At 43.7% G+C, this 18,470-nt stretch overlaps 1 protein-coding gene across 2 annotated transcripts in view; it reads left to right on the top strand.

The window, feature by feature from the left end:
• Positions 1-9,037, top strand: part of LOC148513766 (zona pellucida-like domain-containing protein 1) — a 28,315-nt gene extending 19,278 nt beyond the window's left edge. The window contains exons 8-11 of one of the 2 annotated variants that reach the window (XM_088481416.1): positions 260-431; positions 2,475-2,583; positions 4,412-4,441; positions 6,719-9,037. In XM_088481416.1, the coding sequence (XP_088337542.1) occupies positions 260-431; positions 2,475-2,583; positions 4,412-4,441; positions 6,719-6,900 (493 nt within the window). In that variant the 3' untranslated portion in view covers positions 6,901-9,037. Of the gene's footprint in view, positions 1-259; positions 432-2,474; positions 2,584-4,408; positions 4,442-6,718 lie in introns of both variants that reach the window. The other variant, XM_088481415.1, reaches the window with a different exon arrangement.
• Positions 9,038-18,470: the final 9,433 nt, after the last annotated feature.

Here is an 18,470-nt window from a genome sequence, read left to right as displayed (position 1 = left end):
AAATTTAAAGGGGAAATGCTTTTTCTGCGCCCATGTTTCTTCTGTCTTAGGTATCTTCAGGTTCCAGTTGCAGTCAGTTGTCCTCCTGAGCACTCAGACAGGGTGATCTGAGCTTTCTGGGTGGAAAAAAAGAGAATTGTTCTGAAGCATTCAAGTTTTAGTGGGCTTAAATAATGCAGTAGCTGTGCCCCCTTTTTGCAAGTAAAATTGGTTTATATTGATATCTCCTTTAAAATGTGCTCACTCTGCCTTTGTACAGGTGCACTGCTGCCAATAAAACTACAGTAATATCCAATGGGCTTGGAAAATCAGCTCAGTTCATGTTTGAGACATTCCGGTTCTTGCAACACAGCAGTCAACCAACATCCACCATCTACCTTCACTGCATCACAAGGCTCTGCCAGCCTAACACATGCCGCACATTGCTTGAGGTACAGTAGGTTTTTACATATGAAATGTTCACAAAGGAATATATGGACTAAATAAGCATTTTACGTAAGTGCAATGCTGGATGCAGATTCCCGATTATCAGGAATCTGCGCGTGCACAGGACCCATTCTGCGAATGTTGTGAACAGGTCCTGTGTGATCGCACACAGCACCTGCTATGCCTCTGTCTGATGGACAGGCAGAGGCATTTAAGGTGCGGTGCTGGGGCAGGGGCGGCTGGCATTCCCAGAGATGGGGGCATGTCTGCCCAATTTTCCGGAAGTGGCAGGGTCCTGGGCTGTGTCCATTGATGCAAATGCAGCAGGGGATATCATACTGTCCTAAGCTGAATCACCCCCATAGACCACAGTGAGAACGTTTTGAAAAACAAGTTTGGAGTCCAGAAGGTTCTTACTTGCGATGCTTGAATCATTTTAAAAAGTTTAGGTTGTACTATGAATAATCCGGTACCAGATCAATAACAATGTGCAAACCAGGAAGATTGTAACAGCAACACCTATGTGCAGCGCTGAAGAGGGCATGTACTCCGTCCAAGGGGCATGTCATAAATGTGATCCATTATAGCCTATGGGCTACAAATCGCAATGTTTACCAGGAGAGGAATCGTCCCAGAGCCGCTGTCCGTGGATGTATTTTTAATACATTCTGACTAACCTTAATTTCTTAGAAGTTATAATATTAGGGGGCATATCCAATTACCCGCGGGACTTCTCCCGCGAGTAATTGAGGCTTGAAAGCCCTGCGGCACGGGGTTAAGCTATTCAATAAAATAGCTTTTTCCCCACGCCGTTAAATCGTCTCTCACGCGCGGGAACACACTGTTTCCGCGAGAAACGCGGAAACAGTGTGTTTTTGCCTCTAGCTTGAGGCCGATTAGGGCGGCTTCATGCAGATTTTACCTCGCACCTACATGAGGTGCGAGGGAAAGCCCGACAGCGGGGACTCGCGCGCGTGCATTCCCCGCTAACTGAATTCCGACAAGCGTGATAATTAGCCAGCCTGCGGCTAATTGGATATGCCTCTAGGTCTACAACCCAACAATTAATAAACATGCTCCAAAAACATTTATTCTTTGACAAAACTGCTGCAATTGCTTAACGTTCTGCAGCAACATCTATACATACCTAGTCCTATACATGTAATTCAGTCTAGATGGATAAAACACTGTAGACCAATATAACATATAACATGGTAAATTTAATCCTATTATTACACCTTCAATAAATATTTACATAGAACACAGCATGTAGAACAAGACAAAGGAGTGCAACATTTGGAACAGTTGTCAACTTTTTAATTTAAATGAAATTTTCTGGGCAATTACTTATGGCCACAATATGTAGTGATAAGAAATTATACTTATCTGGGTTTGCTAAATATGCCCCATAGGGGGATAGAGCTATGGCCAAAATCACACTACTGCAAGAGTTGTTTTATGTCTTTTAAAAAACACATGTGTAAACCAGTCAGTATATAAACAAAACTGCCTACATAGATTATCTCCTTCATCTCACAACATTTCCTCATTTATTTCTATGATATTATATTTGAAGAACCTTACATTGCAAGCGTTGTTTTAGATTGCAAACATGCTAGGAGTCACATACTGCATGTATTCCATAACTTGTGCCAAGGACCCGGGCCTTGGTCAAGGAACCTCTTCATCATATCTCATATTATATTCATATTTATTTATTAGGCACCATTCAAATTATCCAGCACTGTATAGAGAATAATTGTCATTCGACCAGTCCCTGCCCCTGAGCTTACAGTCTAAATTCCATACCATATACTGTACTTAATTGTCAGAAGCCAATTAAGCTACCAGTATGCATTTGGAGTGCAGGAGAAAAACGGAGGTCCAGGGGGAAACACACATACAAACACGGGGAGAACATACAAACGTCACATACAAGGCCCTGCTCGGAATTCATGACCCCAGCACTGTGAGGCAGCATTTCTAAGTGTGATGGCCCGATGCCCAAGCAGGATATTTTATACCATATGTTTCTTTTTAATAAATAGGCTTGCAACACTGCAAAGAGAAAAAGGAGAGATGTAGCGCTTACAGCAAATGATGGAACCACAGAACGTGTCACTGTCTCATCTGGTCCTATATACACCACGGATACAGGTAAGACATTTGGAAAAGAAGGACAGTGAATAGAATAGTTGCCTTCAAGACCTATGATATTCTATATGACTCCTATGTGACCCTTTTTATATTTAAACTGTGCCCGCAGATGTGTCCTTAATTAGCTTTTCTCTGTGTGCGACGCAAATTCAATAGAGTGGCGCGAGCTGGTGGACTCCATTAGTGACACCATCTTGCACTATGGTTTTGCGAGTGTATATTTCCAGTGCTGCTGTACTGCTCAATATTTAGCATAGCACTTTCTATTGCAAAAAATTGCACCAAGCTAGCAAAAAAAAAAAAAAAAAAGATTAGTGAAAAAGTAGCAGAATATTAGCAAAAAAGTAGCAAAGAACATTAGACCAGTCAGTGCTGTGGTCTAGAAATACTAAAACTGCAAATGTGTCAAATAAAATACGCAATTTATTTCACATACAAACATATACATTTTATTTAGATATAAAGAATCAGATGCGTCTGTGACACAGTAATGTGAATTGTATCAATATAACATACTGTATAAAAAAGTGTCAACAGTAGCATTCAGTATAAGAATATTGTACGCTCACTTAAAATTTTACTGGAAAAAAACCATATAGAAATTTGTATATCCCACGCACAAATAAACTCTCATAAGGTGCCTGGATACAAATATAAAAGTCTGTATAGAAAATTCAATAGAGAACCTCACAGCCGCGTCCAGCAGAGGGTTTCAATATCTTAATTGAAGTCCAGCAATAGGTTAAATTGCTAGCACAATGTATGAAATTGGTATGACATACCGTTGGACTAAAGCCTGGCGGATGTAATTCCAATGCCGGAAAGCAGAAGAATGAAGATCCCAACAGGGTAAGTATTTAAGCTATTCCTAACCCTTTCCCCCCCTAACCCTCCCTTAGGGGTGCCTAACCCTAACCTGCCCCCTAGTGCCTAACCCTAACCTCCCCCAGGGGTGCTTAACCTTAACCCCCCCTCCCCGCACCCTAAACCTAAACCTCTCGGGGCGGGGGTGCCTAACCCTAACCTCCCGCCGGGAGTGCCTAACCTTAACGCCCCATTCCCCTAGCCTAACCCTAAACCTCCCAGGGAGGTGCTTAACCCTAAGCTCCCCCAGAAGCCCCTAATCCTAACCCTTTCCCCCTGTGGGTATTAGCTCCCGATGCCCGGCTTACTTTTGTTCGGTATGCCGGGTTGGCATCCCAAACGAAGGTAAGCAGGGATTTCTAGCTGTTAGCCATGGGGAGGATTAGGTTTAGGCACCCCTGGGAGGACTTAGGGTTAGGCACCACCCCGACCCTGGAGGGTTAGGGTTATGTTAGGGGAAGGTGGGTTAGGGTTAGGCACCACTGGGGAGTAGTTAGGGCCAGGCACCCCCCGGGAGGGTTAGGGTTTAGGTGTGGGAAGGTGGGGTTAGGGTTAGGCACCACCGGGGGAGGTTAGGGTTAGGCACCACCAGGGGGAGGTTAGGGTTAGGCACCACCAAGGGAGGGTTAGGGTTAAGCACCACTAAGGGAGGGTTAGGGGGCAGGACAGGGGAGGGTTAGGGTACATTCCAGCCCTTGCCGGGATGTAGACCGCTCGGGTTTCCAGTGTCGGTATTTCATTTGGCGGCTAATGAGCCGCCGGCATTACATACCGATTCCCTTCAGATGGTTTATAACACCTTCGGTAACTATAAATGTCAGAATGGCTCCATAAATTGCTTGAACTATGTAAATGTGTCTTTTATGATATCAGTAGATAAAGGCTTTAGTCTGAGTTAAGAAAATATGATGTTATATTATATTAAATTAACAATTTGCTCTCTATTTTTTTTTCTTTTAAGAAGCAACTGCACTGAGCTCAAGTCAGTCTAACAGTGAGTAATTTACTTTCCTTATATACTAGTCTAGTGCTATGTATTTCTAATTCTGCATTTGGTTCAAATAAGCTGTTTCATAAGAGCTCATGTGTGACCCTCAGAGATAGTCTACACAATGGTGTAGGCTGAGTATTGATGCAAAATTCAAACATGGCCTTCATCCCCAATGTTACCTAGTATAATCAGAGATGCCGACTTTCTGGCTGCCCCTTCCGGGATGGGGCAGCCAGATCGGCAAAATCGGGGGTGTGGCCGGCTATTGTGGGTGGAGCGGGGCGTGGCCACACGATCGCGTCATTTTGGCCCCGCCCCACTGCACAATGCCGATAATCCCGGCATTTTGAAACAGGGGGCGGGACAAAAATTACGCAATTCGGCGTGAATCGCGTCACAGGCCCCCTCGCGCTGCTGGAGATTCTCATGTAATGGCGGGTGGGGCAGGAGGGGTCCGCAGCGTGCGGGAGGCTAGCCTGCCATCCCGGGAGGCCGGGAGCGACACCCGATGTTCGGGAGGCTCCTGACCAAATCGGGAGGGTAGGCAAGTAAGAGTATAATGCAGCCTTGGCCCACACACTGAGCAATGGAAGCAGAAAAACATAGATGTACAGTATCAATGCACAGTGAAACTCCCTGCATAGGAACCCTCCTTGGTAAATATATCCTATTACACAAAGATCACCATGTTACGATTCCACAGATGCGCAGACCTTCTAATATTGCAGAGAAACCACAACACCCCCCATTATATATCACCCACTTAGCCTTTCTAATGCATGGATCAATGAGGGTGATTCAGCACTAGACGGAGTTGCAAAGTGGAAGCACCCCCAATGCTGCCACTACCAAGAGATTCAAAGCCAGAAACGTATCTGTCACTATCTGCCTACAGCGAGGAAAGTGCACTTATCCTCAAGAGGCAGCAGCTGCAACTTAAAGCAGCCAAACACGGGTCAGTGCATAAATCTTGCATACTAGCATTTTCCCTGTTATCAGTCATTTCAGGCTCAGACAGGCATAACACAAAACCCTTCAGTGATTTCACTGACAGAAAGTCTTGTGTGTATTTAAAAGTGCCAATGATGAATACTGTACCCTATCTCAACAATTCATTTATTAAATAGTTTTGATACATTTATATCTACTCTCAATGGTTTCAATAATTTCCATGAATGTCTGCCATAATTTAAAAAGAAAATAACTTAGATATAGATATAGTTCCCTTATATTTAACACCTTCCTCTTCAGGTCAAAAGCTCTCTTAGTTCAGCAGTGCATTTAATGAACTCAGGAGGATCCCCCTTTTAATCTGGATTGGATCCCTTCTGGTCAGAGCCGTAACTAGACTTTTTGGTTCTCTGTGCCAGAAAGAGCATTGGTGCCCCCCCTATTTTTTAAATAGGGAGATAACACACCCGAAAAAGGGCCATGTCTTCATGGGGAAGGGCCAGGGAAGAGATAGGGGCAGCCAGGAGATGCTGGGGATAAATTAAGAGGAAGCTACAAGTTAGAATGATAATAAACAAATATTGACATGCCCAAACAGCGCCCCCTGCTCTGCAGTGCCCTGTGCCATGGCACAGGCCGCACTACCCTAGTTACGGCCCTGCTTCTGGTGTACCCATATCTTGTTCATAGATGCCCTCCATTCACCATACTGCGCACCCCCTTTTGTTTAGTGCATGTCAGTGGACGGGATGCGGTCATAATCCTGACCGCTGGGATTCCAGCGTTCAGAATGCTGACGCTGGAATCCCAACAGTTATCAAAATACTGGTGCTGGCATCATGCCTGCTGGATCCCGAAGGTAAGTACTGGGGTTAGGGCGAGGGATAGGGGTTAGGGTTAGGTACTAGGACTAGGGTTAGGCTGAGAGGGAGGGGGCGAGGTTAGGTTTAGGTTGCGGGGAGGGATGGTTAGGTTTAAGCACTAGGGTGGGAGGTTAAGCTAAGGTTTTTGAGGAGGGATGGTTAGGGGTTAGGTCAGGCTTCCTTACCTGGAGGCATCCGGATTGTAACCTGGTCGGGATGCTGGTGCGGATTTTGACCACCGGGTTCCCATACCCATCCCATGTGGACACCCTTTACCTACTTTGTATTTCTACTTGACACTATTTCATTTTATTGTTTCATGTATCAAGCCTGTGTACCTTGTCATGCTTTATCATTGTAATATATTTTGTATGTTCATTAATATGAGCAGTTTTACAATAAAATACATTTAAAAAAAAAAAAAAACAAACATACAAAAATAATTTAAACGATGCTCTTCTCCCAGGTGTAGCTGAAGCACAACAGCTCCAGGGAACATTGACGGGACTCATCGTTGGACTCATTGTTGCCGCTATGTTGGGGGCTGCCCTGGTGTTCGCCAGTGTGATCTTGTATAAAATGTACCGACTCCGCGCCACTCAGACCGGGAAAAATGGTGTGGACAACTATACCTTTAGTGGCAAATAAGCTGCCTGTAATCATACTAGTATACTAATACAGATATAAATATATATTATGTTGCTTTAGTCACTTTAACGGATTCAAAGGAAATTATTTTTCTCAGGGCGACAAACATTTATTATATATAATTTAACCTTTGAAAATATGTGTTATTGTCAGGTGTGGCTGCAATTTATAAAGCGCAGTGGTTTAGGCTTATTTTCAATATTGTAGCAATTACTCAATGAATCTGATTTGTTTTCATACTAATTACATAATAAAAATATGATTAACTTGCTTGGCCCACTCTGCTAATTATTATACTAAATTGTATTTTTGGATTCTGTCCAAGAAAAAAAATGGGCTATCCTAATATAGCATATACACGTACAGTAGACTGACGCAAATACAAATATGCCTGCAATATAAATTCTCATTTCAGAATAAGCCCAGCATCACTTTCTGGGTCTGCTTTCTTTTAAGTCCTAACTAGTAAAAAGACCTTGCATCTACCGGGTCACCGCACCTTGCCATTATAACTACTGAACCCCCTGTTCCAAGTGCGCTTCTCTGGGTGGTCTGTCCCGTCACTAGAGTGTTAGCCCGCACATGCGCGTCGCAGCCTCGATGACATCATTTCTATCAGCGGTCAGTTTCATAATATAGATGTGCCACAGATTTCACAGCAGAAATTCCTCTTTCCAGAAAAAGTTATTTTTACCCGTCTTAAAAAGTTGGGGATGATAACTTATTAAGGGCCGTATTCAATTAGTTTCGCACCCGCGATACTTTTTTGCATGCGTCGACTTTGCGTGTTTTAGCTGCGGAAACTATTCGTGCGTGCCCCCGCTATTCGCCGTATTCAATTCCAAAGGACGTGAAAACGCGTCCCTGAGAAACTCTAACAGGCGAAAAAGTGTTGGCAGAATTGGGAAAATCAGCCTGACATCCCCCAAAAGATGCACTAACATTGGTGATCAATGTAGATGTCCCCGATTAGACCTACTGAAGCTATTTGGGGTACCTAAGTGCTGTAAATTGCTTCAAAATAGCGGCTTAGTGGTGAAGAATAGCATTAAGCAGGATTTTTTGGGGAAAATAAGTAGTCCTGTTAAATTTGGGGTACTTGAAAATGGGTGCAAGGCAAGCATAGTTAAAATCGCTAAAGTCAAGTGTTAGTGCTGCAAAAAACGCACCTTCAGCAAACACCTGCAATAAAAAAACACCTCCCCCATACTATCAGACCCCCCAAAAGTCTATTTCGCTAGTTTTTGCAGTTGTACCCCCACTTTGTACTTTTTTGCCCCCATTTTCAAAGTGCTTTTTTTGCGTTTTTTTGACGCAGGTATCCTTTGGGGGTCTGTCCAAAGGGTGCAGAGTGGTTTCCTCACCTTTGCACCCCAAAACCACAATTCTGCATTTGTTTCCACCGGCTATTCAGAGGTGAAACTTTTTCACCGGGTACATTGTATTGACTTTCCGTACCGGCGAAAGAAAAGTCGCAAGAATTGAATACGACGGAAACTTTCCGCCTGTCGAAATGACATCACTGGCAATACTTTAACGCAGATTCGGAATTTTCACCTGGAATTGAATACGTATCTTAAAAGACCCTATTTTGAAAACACATTTAGAAGAAAAATCTCAGTTTATCTACCTAAGAGCCCCTACATGTTAAGGCGCACATCCACTGCCCGATTAAACAGAGCGATTGAATGATAACGACATCGTTATCGTTCAATCGCTCGTTAATCTGGGACAAATCGGGCATGCAAATGTCGGAAATGACCAGCAATGCTCGCTCCCGCTGGTCATTTCCGACATCAATCATTGCCCGAACATGCCTGTCAATCTGCTGATAACGACAGATTGGCTATGTTCGGGGATGATGGAGGGTGCCTACACTGAACGACTGATCGTTCTGTGTAAGCACTGCAGGGGATGGGGAACGACTGTACGATTACGATGTCATACTCGTACTGTCTTTCCCTAGTCGGCATGTGGATGTGCGCCTTAAGAATAAATTAGTTAGGTATGCATTGCCAGATCAATATAAGGCCAAACATGTAAAAACTAGGTATTTTCACAATTGTAGATGAACTAACATGCACTTGTCTGTGTAAAGATATCCAAATAAATATACAGAATTTGTAGTCAATAATAACATTTGTCTTTGTAATGATTTTATTAGTTTGCATACTAAGAATATTACCTATTGCATCAAATGCATATGTGGTCTTTTTATATAGGACATACAGCCAGACCTATGAAGGCCCTCCTTGCCGAATATATTTACAATAGTGTTCATTCTAGCACCCTGTACCGGTCACAACCAATGCAGTTCCTCTTTCCTACCTGGGCTGTCGCTATCTACTCTGGTGCTTCTAGCACACTCAGCTGATACAACAAGCTGCTGAGCTACAGACCACAGTGTGCTAGAAGTACCAAAGCAGAGAGCGACACCCCAGACAGAAAAAAGGAACTGTACGGGTTGTGACAGGTGCAGGGTGCTAGAATGAACACTATTTGCAATATAACAAACTCTTGAATACTCACTCAATCTCTGCACATTTAAACATACACATCATTGTCCAGATAAATGTATCAAATATGTTGGGGTTATGCAACATGTAGATTGCCAGTGGAAACACAGGCATCTAGGAACTACTATAGATAGGCACAGGTTAATATTAACTATATTTACTAACTCAATACTTTATTGCCTAATAGTCTTAATCTAGTATTTGAGTTGATATGGTTCTGATACTGTAGTCCATTATGTAAAATAATTTATATATATATCAGGGACCCCAGTACTGCAGGTATCCCTGATGTTTGCACTCCGAATATGGCTAGAGGCAGTCATCTGATTCATCTTATTGTATCGCCCTAGTGTCAGACCTGCGATCGCACAGAGTCCCAAGTCCTGATGCAGTGAGGGCAGAGCCGAATATAATACACTGAATGTTCTAACTTGCTGCCCATTTTACCATACACTTTACTGTCGCCACCCATGGTAATTACAAAGGAGCCACAGGTCCCTAGCATTCTATCCAAATTGTGCAGGCTGGGCAACACAAACTACCACGCAGTTAGTTTTGTCTACCCCTGCTTCTAGCAATCAAAAATGCGGCCTATCCAATAGGCGACCTGAAAACTGAACATCTAGCGTTCAGTCCTTCAGGTCACCGGGTGCGGTGCCTGCGCTGAACAGCGTTCAGTGCAGTAGACCGACCTCCTATCTGTGAACATGTGGAACCTGACGCTCGTCGTCAGGTTGACGAGCATGTTCCACAGACAGTCAGGGTCAGCAAGGACCCATCTTGCACGTGCATCGCTGGTCCTCGCTGGCTATCCATTAGACGACTTTCTGAACGTACCGACTAAAACCTCCTGGTTTTGGTCGGATCGTTCAAAAAGTCATCTAATGGATAGGTCCCTTAACAGTTATAGCATAACCTTAGCGAACTAATAGCATCCTTGAAGACTGGGTTGTGAAGTGTATATGAAATAGACCACAGGTTCTCAAACTCGGTCCTCAGGACCCCAAACAGTGCATGTTTTAAAGGTCTCCTCACAGACTAACAAGTGAAATCATTAGATCCACCTGTGGATCTTTTAAAATGTGCCAGTGAGTAATGACTGCACCTGTGCACCTGCTGGGTGACCTGGGAAATGTGACCTGTGTGGGGTCCTGAGGAGCGAGTTTGAGAACCACTGAAATAGACTAATTAAGAACACTTTATTTACAAAAGAAGTACAATGCTTAGTTACATAAATGTTATAAAGAAATAAAAGGATTACAGGTTACATAGAAAAAACATGAATTGCAAATAAAAAGGAAGAAAGTTACAGAATAACACACAACCTATTGTTTCTGGGGAGAATGGCAGAAAATCCAGATACAGGCTTCAACTTAGCAATTGATTCCCCACTCTGACACAGAGCAACATGCTCCCATACCTTTAATCAGTTGTGCACCCACCCCATAGATGATCTCATGACCAAGTCTCTGATGACTGGCTAACCAGTTAATTGAATCAGGGTCCATATTAGGACGGCCCACTTAATTTTTTAACTTACAGTAAGTACAAATAACTGTACATAATATCCCCTGTGAAATAGCTGCATAACATATGGTATGTATGTTGGTAGTGTCAGTGTATGGGGACCAGAAGTTGCTGGTCTCATAACCTATTATGAGACCAGCAGGTACAGAGTAGCAGTAACAAAGGTGTGCAGTAGAATGACACTGGGTGGAATTAAGGTTATGTAAATAGTAGGGGTGAGCGGGTTCGGATTTCTGAAATCCGAACCCCCCCGAGCCCCCCCGATCCGAGGCCGATCCGAGTCAGGCTCGACTTTTCCCGCCTGATTCGGATCTGAAATCGAGGCAAAACGTCATCATCCCGCCTTCCGAGTCTCACGGGTTTTGGATCCTATATAAGGTACCCGCGTCGGCGCCATTTTCTCACTCGGCTGTGGACAGTGAAGAGGGAGGGTGGGAGTTAGGGCTGGCTGGGCTGTGTAGTGTAGTGTAGTGTAGTGCTGAGTAGTGTTGTGCTGTGCTGTGCTGCGCTGTGCTGCTGTTGTCCACTACTTCAAAGTCCATAGGGGCTGGCTGTGTTGTGCTGTGCTGCTGTTGTTAATAGGGGCTGTGTCCACTACTTCAAAGTCCATAGGGGCTGGCTGGACTGTGTTGTGCAGTCAGTTCTCCATAGGGGCTGTGTCCACTCCAAAGTCCTGTGCAGTGTCCCAGTCCTAAAGGGGTGCTGTAGTGTTGTCCAGGGGGTGCTCTGTCCATCAGGGGTGCTCCCCCCAAGTGCTAAAAAAATAATATTTTTTGTGGGTTTGTGAATTGTGTGCGCAGTAGCCGCACGTGCATCAACAAAGTAGTGCCAAGCGTGTGCCTGTGTCATAAGTAAAGGGCCAGCTGGCTTGACCGTTAAAGGGTGCTGTAACCCCCAAAGTACACTCCAGTCCAAACCAAAAAATAAATTATTTTCTGTGTTTGTGAATTGTGTGCGCAGTAGCCGCACGTGCATCAACAAAGTAGTGCCAAGCGTGCGCCTGTGTCATAAGTAAAGGGCCGGCTGGCTTGACCGTTAAAGGGTGCTGTAACCCCGAAAGTACACTCCAGTCCAAACCAAAAAAAAAATTATTTTCTGTGTTTGTGAATTGTGTGCGCAGTAGACGCACGTGCATCAACAAAGTAGTGCCAAGCGTGCGCCTGTGTCATAAGTAAAGGGCCGGCTGGCTTGACTGTTAAAGGGTGCTGTAACCCCCAAAGTACACTCCAGTCCAAACCAAAAAAAATTATTTTCTGTGTTTGTGAATTGTGTGCGCAGTAGCCGCACGTGCATCAACAAAGTAGTGCCAAGCGTGCGCCTGTGTCATAAGTAAAGGGCCAGCTGGCTTGACCGTTAAAGGGTGCTGTAACCCCCAAAGTACACTCCAAACCAAAAAAAATATATTTTCTGTGTTTGTAAATTGTGTGCGCAGTAGCCGCACGTGCATCAACAAAGTAGTGCCAAGCGTGCGTCTGTGTCATAAGTAAAGGGCCGGCTGGCTTGACCGTTAAAGGGTGCCGTAACCCCCAAAGTACACTCCAAACCAAAAAAAAATATATTTTCTGTGTTTGTGACTTGTGTGCACTGTGGCTGCACGTGCATCAACAAAGGAGCAGCGCCAAGCGTGCGCCTGTGTCCCATAAGTAAAGAGCCGGCTGGCTCATTTCTTAAAGGGTGGTGTAACCCACAAAGTGCACTACTCTCCAGCAAAAATAAAAAAATATTTTCTGTGTTTGTGTGCGCTTTAGCCGCACGTATATATCAATATAACATAAATGGAGGACCAAACTTTCTCGGATAAAAATAAAATAGGGAAAGATCAAGAACCACTTCCTCCTAGTGCTATTGCTGCTGCTGGGAGTTGTTCATCATCCCAGAGAGGAAGTAGGAACATCACTACTGTTACTAAACAATTGACCCTCCTACAGTCCCTAGCGATGAGGATGAAGTACGACAGCAGTCATCCTGAAGCAAAACGTATAACTGAGGCCTTGACTGCTATGTTGGTGTTAGATGTGCGTCCGGTATCCGCCATTAGTGCAGTGGGATTTAGACAATTGATGGATGTAGTGTGTCCCCGGTTCCAAATCCCGTCTAGATTCCACCTGCATCCTCAAAGCAGCAGCGACAAGCGTGCATCTGTCTGTTAAAGGGTGGTGACACCCTCAAAGTGTGCTACACAAACAATAAAAATATTGTTCTTTTTTTTTCTGTCTTTGTGAAATGTGTGGGCTGTAGCCGCACCTGCATCCTTAAAGCAGCAGCGACAAGCATGCATCTGTCTGTTAAAGGGTGGTGACACCCTCAAAGTGTGCTACACAAACAATAAAAATATTGTTCTTTTTTTTCTGTCTTTGTGAATTGTGTGGGCTGTAGCCGCACTTTCATCCTCAAAGCAGCAGCGACAAGCGTGCGTCTGTCTGTTAAAGGGTGGTGTAACTCTCAAAGTGCTCCAAAAAATAAAAAACTATTTTTTTAATGTGTTTGTGACTTGTGTGCGATGTAGCCGCACTTGCATCCTCAAAGCAGCAGCGACAAGCGTGCGTCTGTCTGTTAAAGGGTGGTGACACCCTCAAAGTGTGCTACACAAACAATAAAAATATTCTTCTTCTTTTTTCTGTCTTTGTGAATTGTGTGGGCTGTAGCCGCACTTGCATCCTCAAAGCAGCAGCGACAAGCGTGCATCTGTCTGTTAAAGGGTGGTGTAACTCTCAAAGTGCTCCAAAAAATAAAAAACTATTTTTTTAATGTGTTTGTGACTTGTGTGCGATGTAGCCGCACTTGCATCCTCAAAGCAGCAGTGACAAGCGTGCGTCTGTCTGTTAAAGGGTGGTGACACCCTCAAAGTGTGCTACACAAACAATAAAAATATTCTTCTTCTTTTTTCTGTCTTTGTGAATTGTGTGGGCTGTAGCCGCACTTGCATCCTCAAAGCAGCAGCGACAAGCGTGCGTCTGTCTGTTAAAGGATTACATCGGTGACAGCATCCAAGTAGGCATGTGAGACAGTCCGTACCTGTACTGGCAGGAAAAAGAAGCAATTTGGAGGTCCCTGTACAAACTGGCTCTATTTTACCTGAGTTGCCCCCCCTCCAGTGTGTACTCCGAAAGAGTGTTTAGTGCAGCCGGGAATCTTGTCAGCGAAAGGCATAGGAGGTTGCTTCCACAAAATGTGGAGAAGATGATGTTCATAAAATGAATTATCAACTCTTCCAGGGAGACCAGCCTCCAGAACGTACAGAGGGACCTGTGGTTCCAATGGGGACGAATTAATACTCTGTGAGGATGAGGATGTACACACTGAAGAGGGTGAGGAATCGGTGGATGAGGAGGATGAGGACGACATCTTGCCTCCGTAGAGCCAGTTTGTGCTGGGACAGATTAATTGCCAGCTTGTTTTGTGGGGGCCCAAACGAACCAATCATTTCAGCCACAGTTGTGTGGCAGACCCTGGCGCTGAAATGATTGGTTTGTTAAAGTGTGCATGTCCTGTTTATACAACATAAGGGTGGGTGGGAGGGCCCAAGGACAATTCCATCTTGCACCTCTTTTTTTTCTTTGCATTATGTACAGTTTGGGGCCTAGTTTTTCAAACTGCCATCCTGTCTGCCACTGCAGTTTCACGCCTAGATGGGTCACGTGTTTGTGCCGCCCACTCGTGTCGCTTAGCATAGTCATCCAGCTACCTCGGTGCAACCTTTTGGACATAAAAACACTATTGTGAGGTGTGAGGTGTTCAGAATAGACTGGAAATGAGTGGAAATTAAGGTTATTGAGGTTAATAATAGCATAGGAGCAGAAAAACCTACAAATTCTGTGATTTTAGCTGTTTTTATGCTTTTTTAAAAAAAAATACAGATCCAAAACACAAAACCCAGGACCCAAAACACGGAAGGGTGGTTTTGGCAAAACCAATCCAGATTCAAAACACGAAGAAAGATCCAGATCCAAAACCAAAACACAAAACACGAAAAGTGGCCGGTGCACACCCCTAGTAAATAGTCCCACTAAATAACAGTCAATACACTGGGCTAGAGTGTATAGGTGTTGGTGGTTAGTCCACACGTGGCACAGCTTTACTTGGTCTTAGGGAAAGTGACAGTGGCCTGTGTCCTGGATGGTGGCATGGCTCACTCACCCCAGGGGCGTATCTGTAATGGGTGCAGGGTGTGCAGGGAACACGGGCCCCTGGGTCTAGGGGGGCCCGCATAGAACACCCCGAACCCATAATATTACTTACCTCTCTGGAGTCCCATGTCGGCGTGGGCGTCCGGCGCTGTAAAAGGACTGGAAAATGGCCGCAGCGGCCATTTTCCCGTCATTTGCGCATGCACAGAACAGGGAAAATGGCCGCCACGGCTCTAGTGAACAGAAACTATAACTCTGGTGCTGGCTGCACACAGCTCAGTGCGCTGCCGGCCGCCGGGCAGAAAGGAGGGGGCCCATGTCGGGTCCCTTCCTCTCTAGAAACGTCCCTGACTCACCCCTAGTTATGGCCATGGCCAGATGAGTCAAGAATTATGCATGACATGGAGTAGTAGGTTACCATTTCAGCTGTGCACCTGGGCCAGGACGCTGCACCCTTTCCTTAGTAATGTTTAGGGGTGATGCCTTATTACAGAGCCTGATTATCTGGTGAAGATCTGCCTGACCCCTCTTCCTTCCCCTCATCTTTTCCAATTTAGTTTAATTGTTATTAATAAATTTGATGATCTGTTTAAAACACTAATCTTTATTCTTACCTTTAAATTTTTTTAGGTTTTACAAGGGTAACAATCTGGCATCTGACGCAAAGTTTGTTAATGATGAGACTGTACATACTAGACCGATAAAATTATATTTTACCATACAATAAAAATGTTTTATGCATTTACTGACTGAATTTCAGGTATTTACTGAATGCTACCTTCACTGGGACCTCAAAGCAGGGGCATTTCTAGTGAGGAGGGGGCCCATGTGCAGTCTCCGTCACAGGCCCCCTCCTCCGTTCGGCAGCCGGCAGCGCACTGAGCTGTGCGCGGCCAACACCGGAGTTATAGACTCTGGGCACTAGAGTGCGCCCAGAGTCTATAGCGCATGTGCAGATCACAGGGAAAATTGCCGCAGCGGCCTTTTTCCAGATGTTTTTACAGGGCCAGACCCCCGCGCCGACAGGGTGTGCAGTGCGGGGCCCCCCTGGACCCAGGGGCCTGTATGCCCCGCACACTGTGCACCCATTATAGATACGCCCCTGCCTCAAAGTATTACTGATATAACTATTACACTCCTGTCCTGCTTGTGCTCCTGACCTGCTGTATATCAGCGAAACACATTCATATTTTACATTCAGAAAAGCATAGAAAAGCATGGAGCGCTGGTTTAAAAAAACAAACAATGATAAAAACAATGTATTTATTCACAGACTGACGATATAACAGACAATAAAACAATTAAAATACAGATCAAGATAATATATATGATCCAGTGCTAGATTCTGATTAAGCTCTATAAGGAGTCTCCAAGATCTTTACTTAGATGGCAGGCTCAACAAGTGTATCCAATGGCTGTGTTTGGAATTATACTCGCTGGTGGGAGTCTGGTAGAAATGTGCTCTCAACCGCTCTTCAGCTGGAGTGCAAGCAGACCTCTGACCACATTAGAACGGTCTAATGTAGTCCGGTGCGATCACTTTCACAGCGCTGAATAATGCAGTGCCGGCACACAATTGGAGGCAGTAACAGGACTGCTGGTGTCTCTGGCAGAGCGGCACTGTGCGCTCGGTATCAGTTGGTCTCCGTCTCCGTCCTGAGCAATATCAGGACACAGGTACAGGTAGAAGGTGGGGCTAAAAGCGGGGTGAGCTGGAGCGTTGGAGCTCAATCAGAATCTCCTTTCCTTTACACGTTTCTCCGAGAATAACAACCCCAGTTTCTTCAGAAGGCATGTTTCTCACTTGGCTCTAGGTAGCTTATTTAAACAACCTTAATTGCCTATTACTTAGTGACAATTTTCTAAAATAGGTTCAACATGGTTCAGTGAAATTAAATAGCACTGCTTTGCAATTGGTATCTACAAATAGTTTTATGTTATATATAAACAAATAACATTAAAAGTGATAAAATTAAGATAATGATAATAATAAAATTAATAACAATGATAAAGAGTCCCCGTGTTACTCAGTTAACTATAATGACTTGCAATACTAACAATATTTGTATATTGTTTTTTAGATATCAAAATTGTTATTTGAGACTGCAAAGATCATTTGTCTCAATTTATTTATGAAGAGATAGAGAGGCAAGAATGGCATTTTCTAAGGAACACTGGTTAATAGAGGAACCAAGAGAAAGATATAGTGTAAAGATAATATATAATAAGAGAATAAAAAAATAAATACAAAATATATAAAAATGGATATAGAGCATGGCAGAACATGAGAGCAAGAAGCATTTATAGTTACAGATATTAAACTATGTCCAATGACCACAATCAGACTTGAGACCTCGTGAGAATAGACAGAAAGAAAATAAAATCAGGAGCCCGGCCACTTCAGAGCGTCATGCCCCTTTTCATTTGAAGAGAGACAGAGATCCAAATTACCTCAGGTCACATAACCAGACGCTTCAACACAATCAAACAGGGAGCCAGCTAGACAGAACTCCCAAAAATAGAAGAGACAAGATTACGAGGAAAACGATGAGGGAGAGTGGTTGCTTCAAAGATCACAAATTATGGAATTAAAAGCAAACAATAAAAAATGAAAAGGATTGTTTAACCTTTCCAGTAAAAATTAACTGAGGCACAAACCAATTTATTCCTTAAAGCATTGAAATTTGCCCCCTCCCCCAACCCAAATCTATTCGATCTCTTTGTAGAGTTAAACCGATGTATTAGGAATCTGTCGCAAACGCTATTTTGCAATTAGAGATTTGAAAAAATGAAAAATAGATGGTTCACCAGTGAATGTTGATGGTACACCATTTTCTCAAAGTGTGTTCTTGACAGAAAATGATAGTGTCCCATTAAATGAATTCATTTCTCTGTTAGAAGATAATCCCTCAGACAAATATACACCGATTTTTGACATCTCAGGGACAACCCAAAATGCAATTACAGCGAGTTGCAAAGTTAAATCATAATTCTATCTATTACAATATAAAAGTGCTCCCATCGAAACATGCTATCAGAAAACACTGAAAGAATTTGAATTGTTGTGTATGAAGGCTGATAAGGATACGAAATTTCATTATAATCTTTCACAACAAGAAAGACAGGCTTTAAAGGTATTACAAAAAGATTTGTCCGTTACAATAAACCAACAGACAAGGGAGGGGTGTTAGAGGTTCAAAACACTTCTGATTATGTGGCAGAAGCAACAAGACAACTCTCAGATACATGACTTTACACCACTCTTGAGAAAGATCCCACTAAGAATTTTCAATCAAAATTATTTGATTTACTACAAGGAGCCCTCGAAAAAGGCCTCATAACTAAAGATATATTCACATTTTTGTTTCCAACACATCCTGTCATGCCTACCTATTATCAC

This window comes from Taudactylus pleione, unplaced genomic scaffold (assembly GCF_031769625.1).
Source record: "Taudactylus pleione unplaced genomic scaffold, aTauple2 ptg000270l, whole genome shotgun sequence".
Classification (NCBI taxonomy): domain Eukaryota; kingdom Metazoa; phylum Chordata; class Amphibia; order Anura; family Myobatrachidae; genus Taudactylus; species Taudactylus pleione.
The sequence above is the reverse complement of the archived record's forward strand: the minus strand, read 5'-3'. Positions and strand labels throughout refer to the sequence as shown.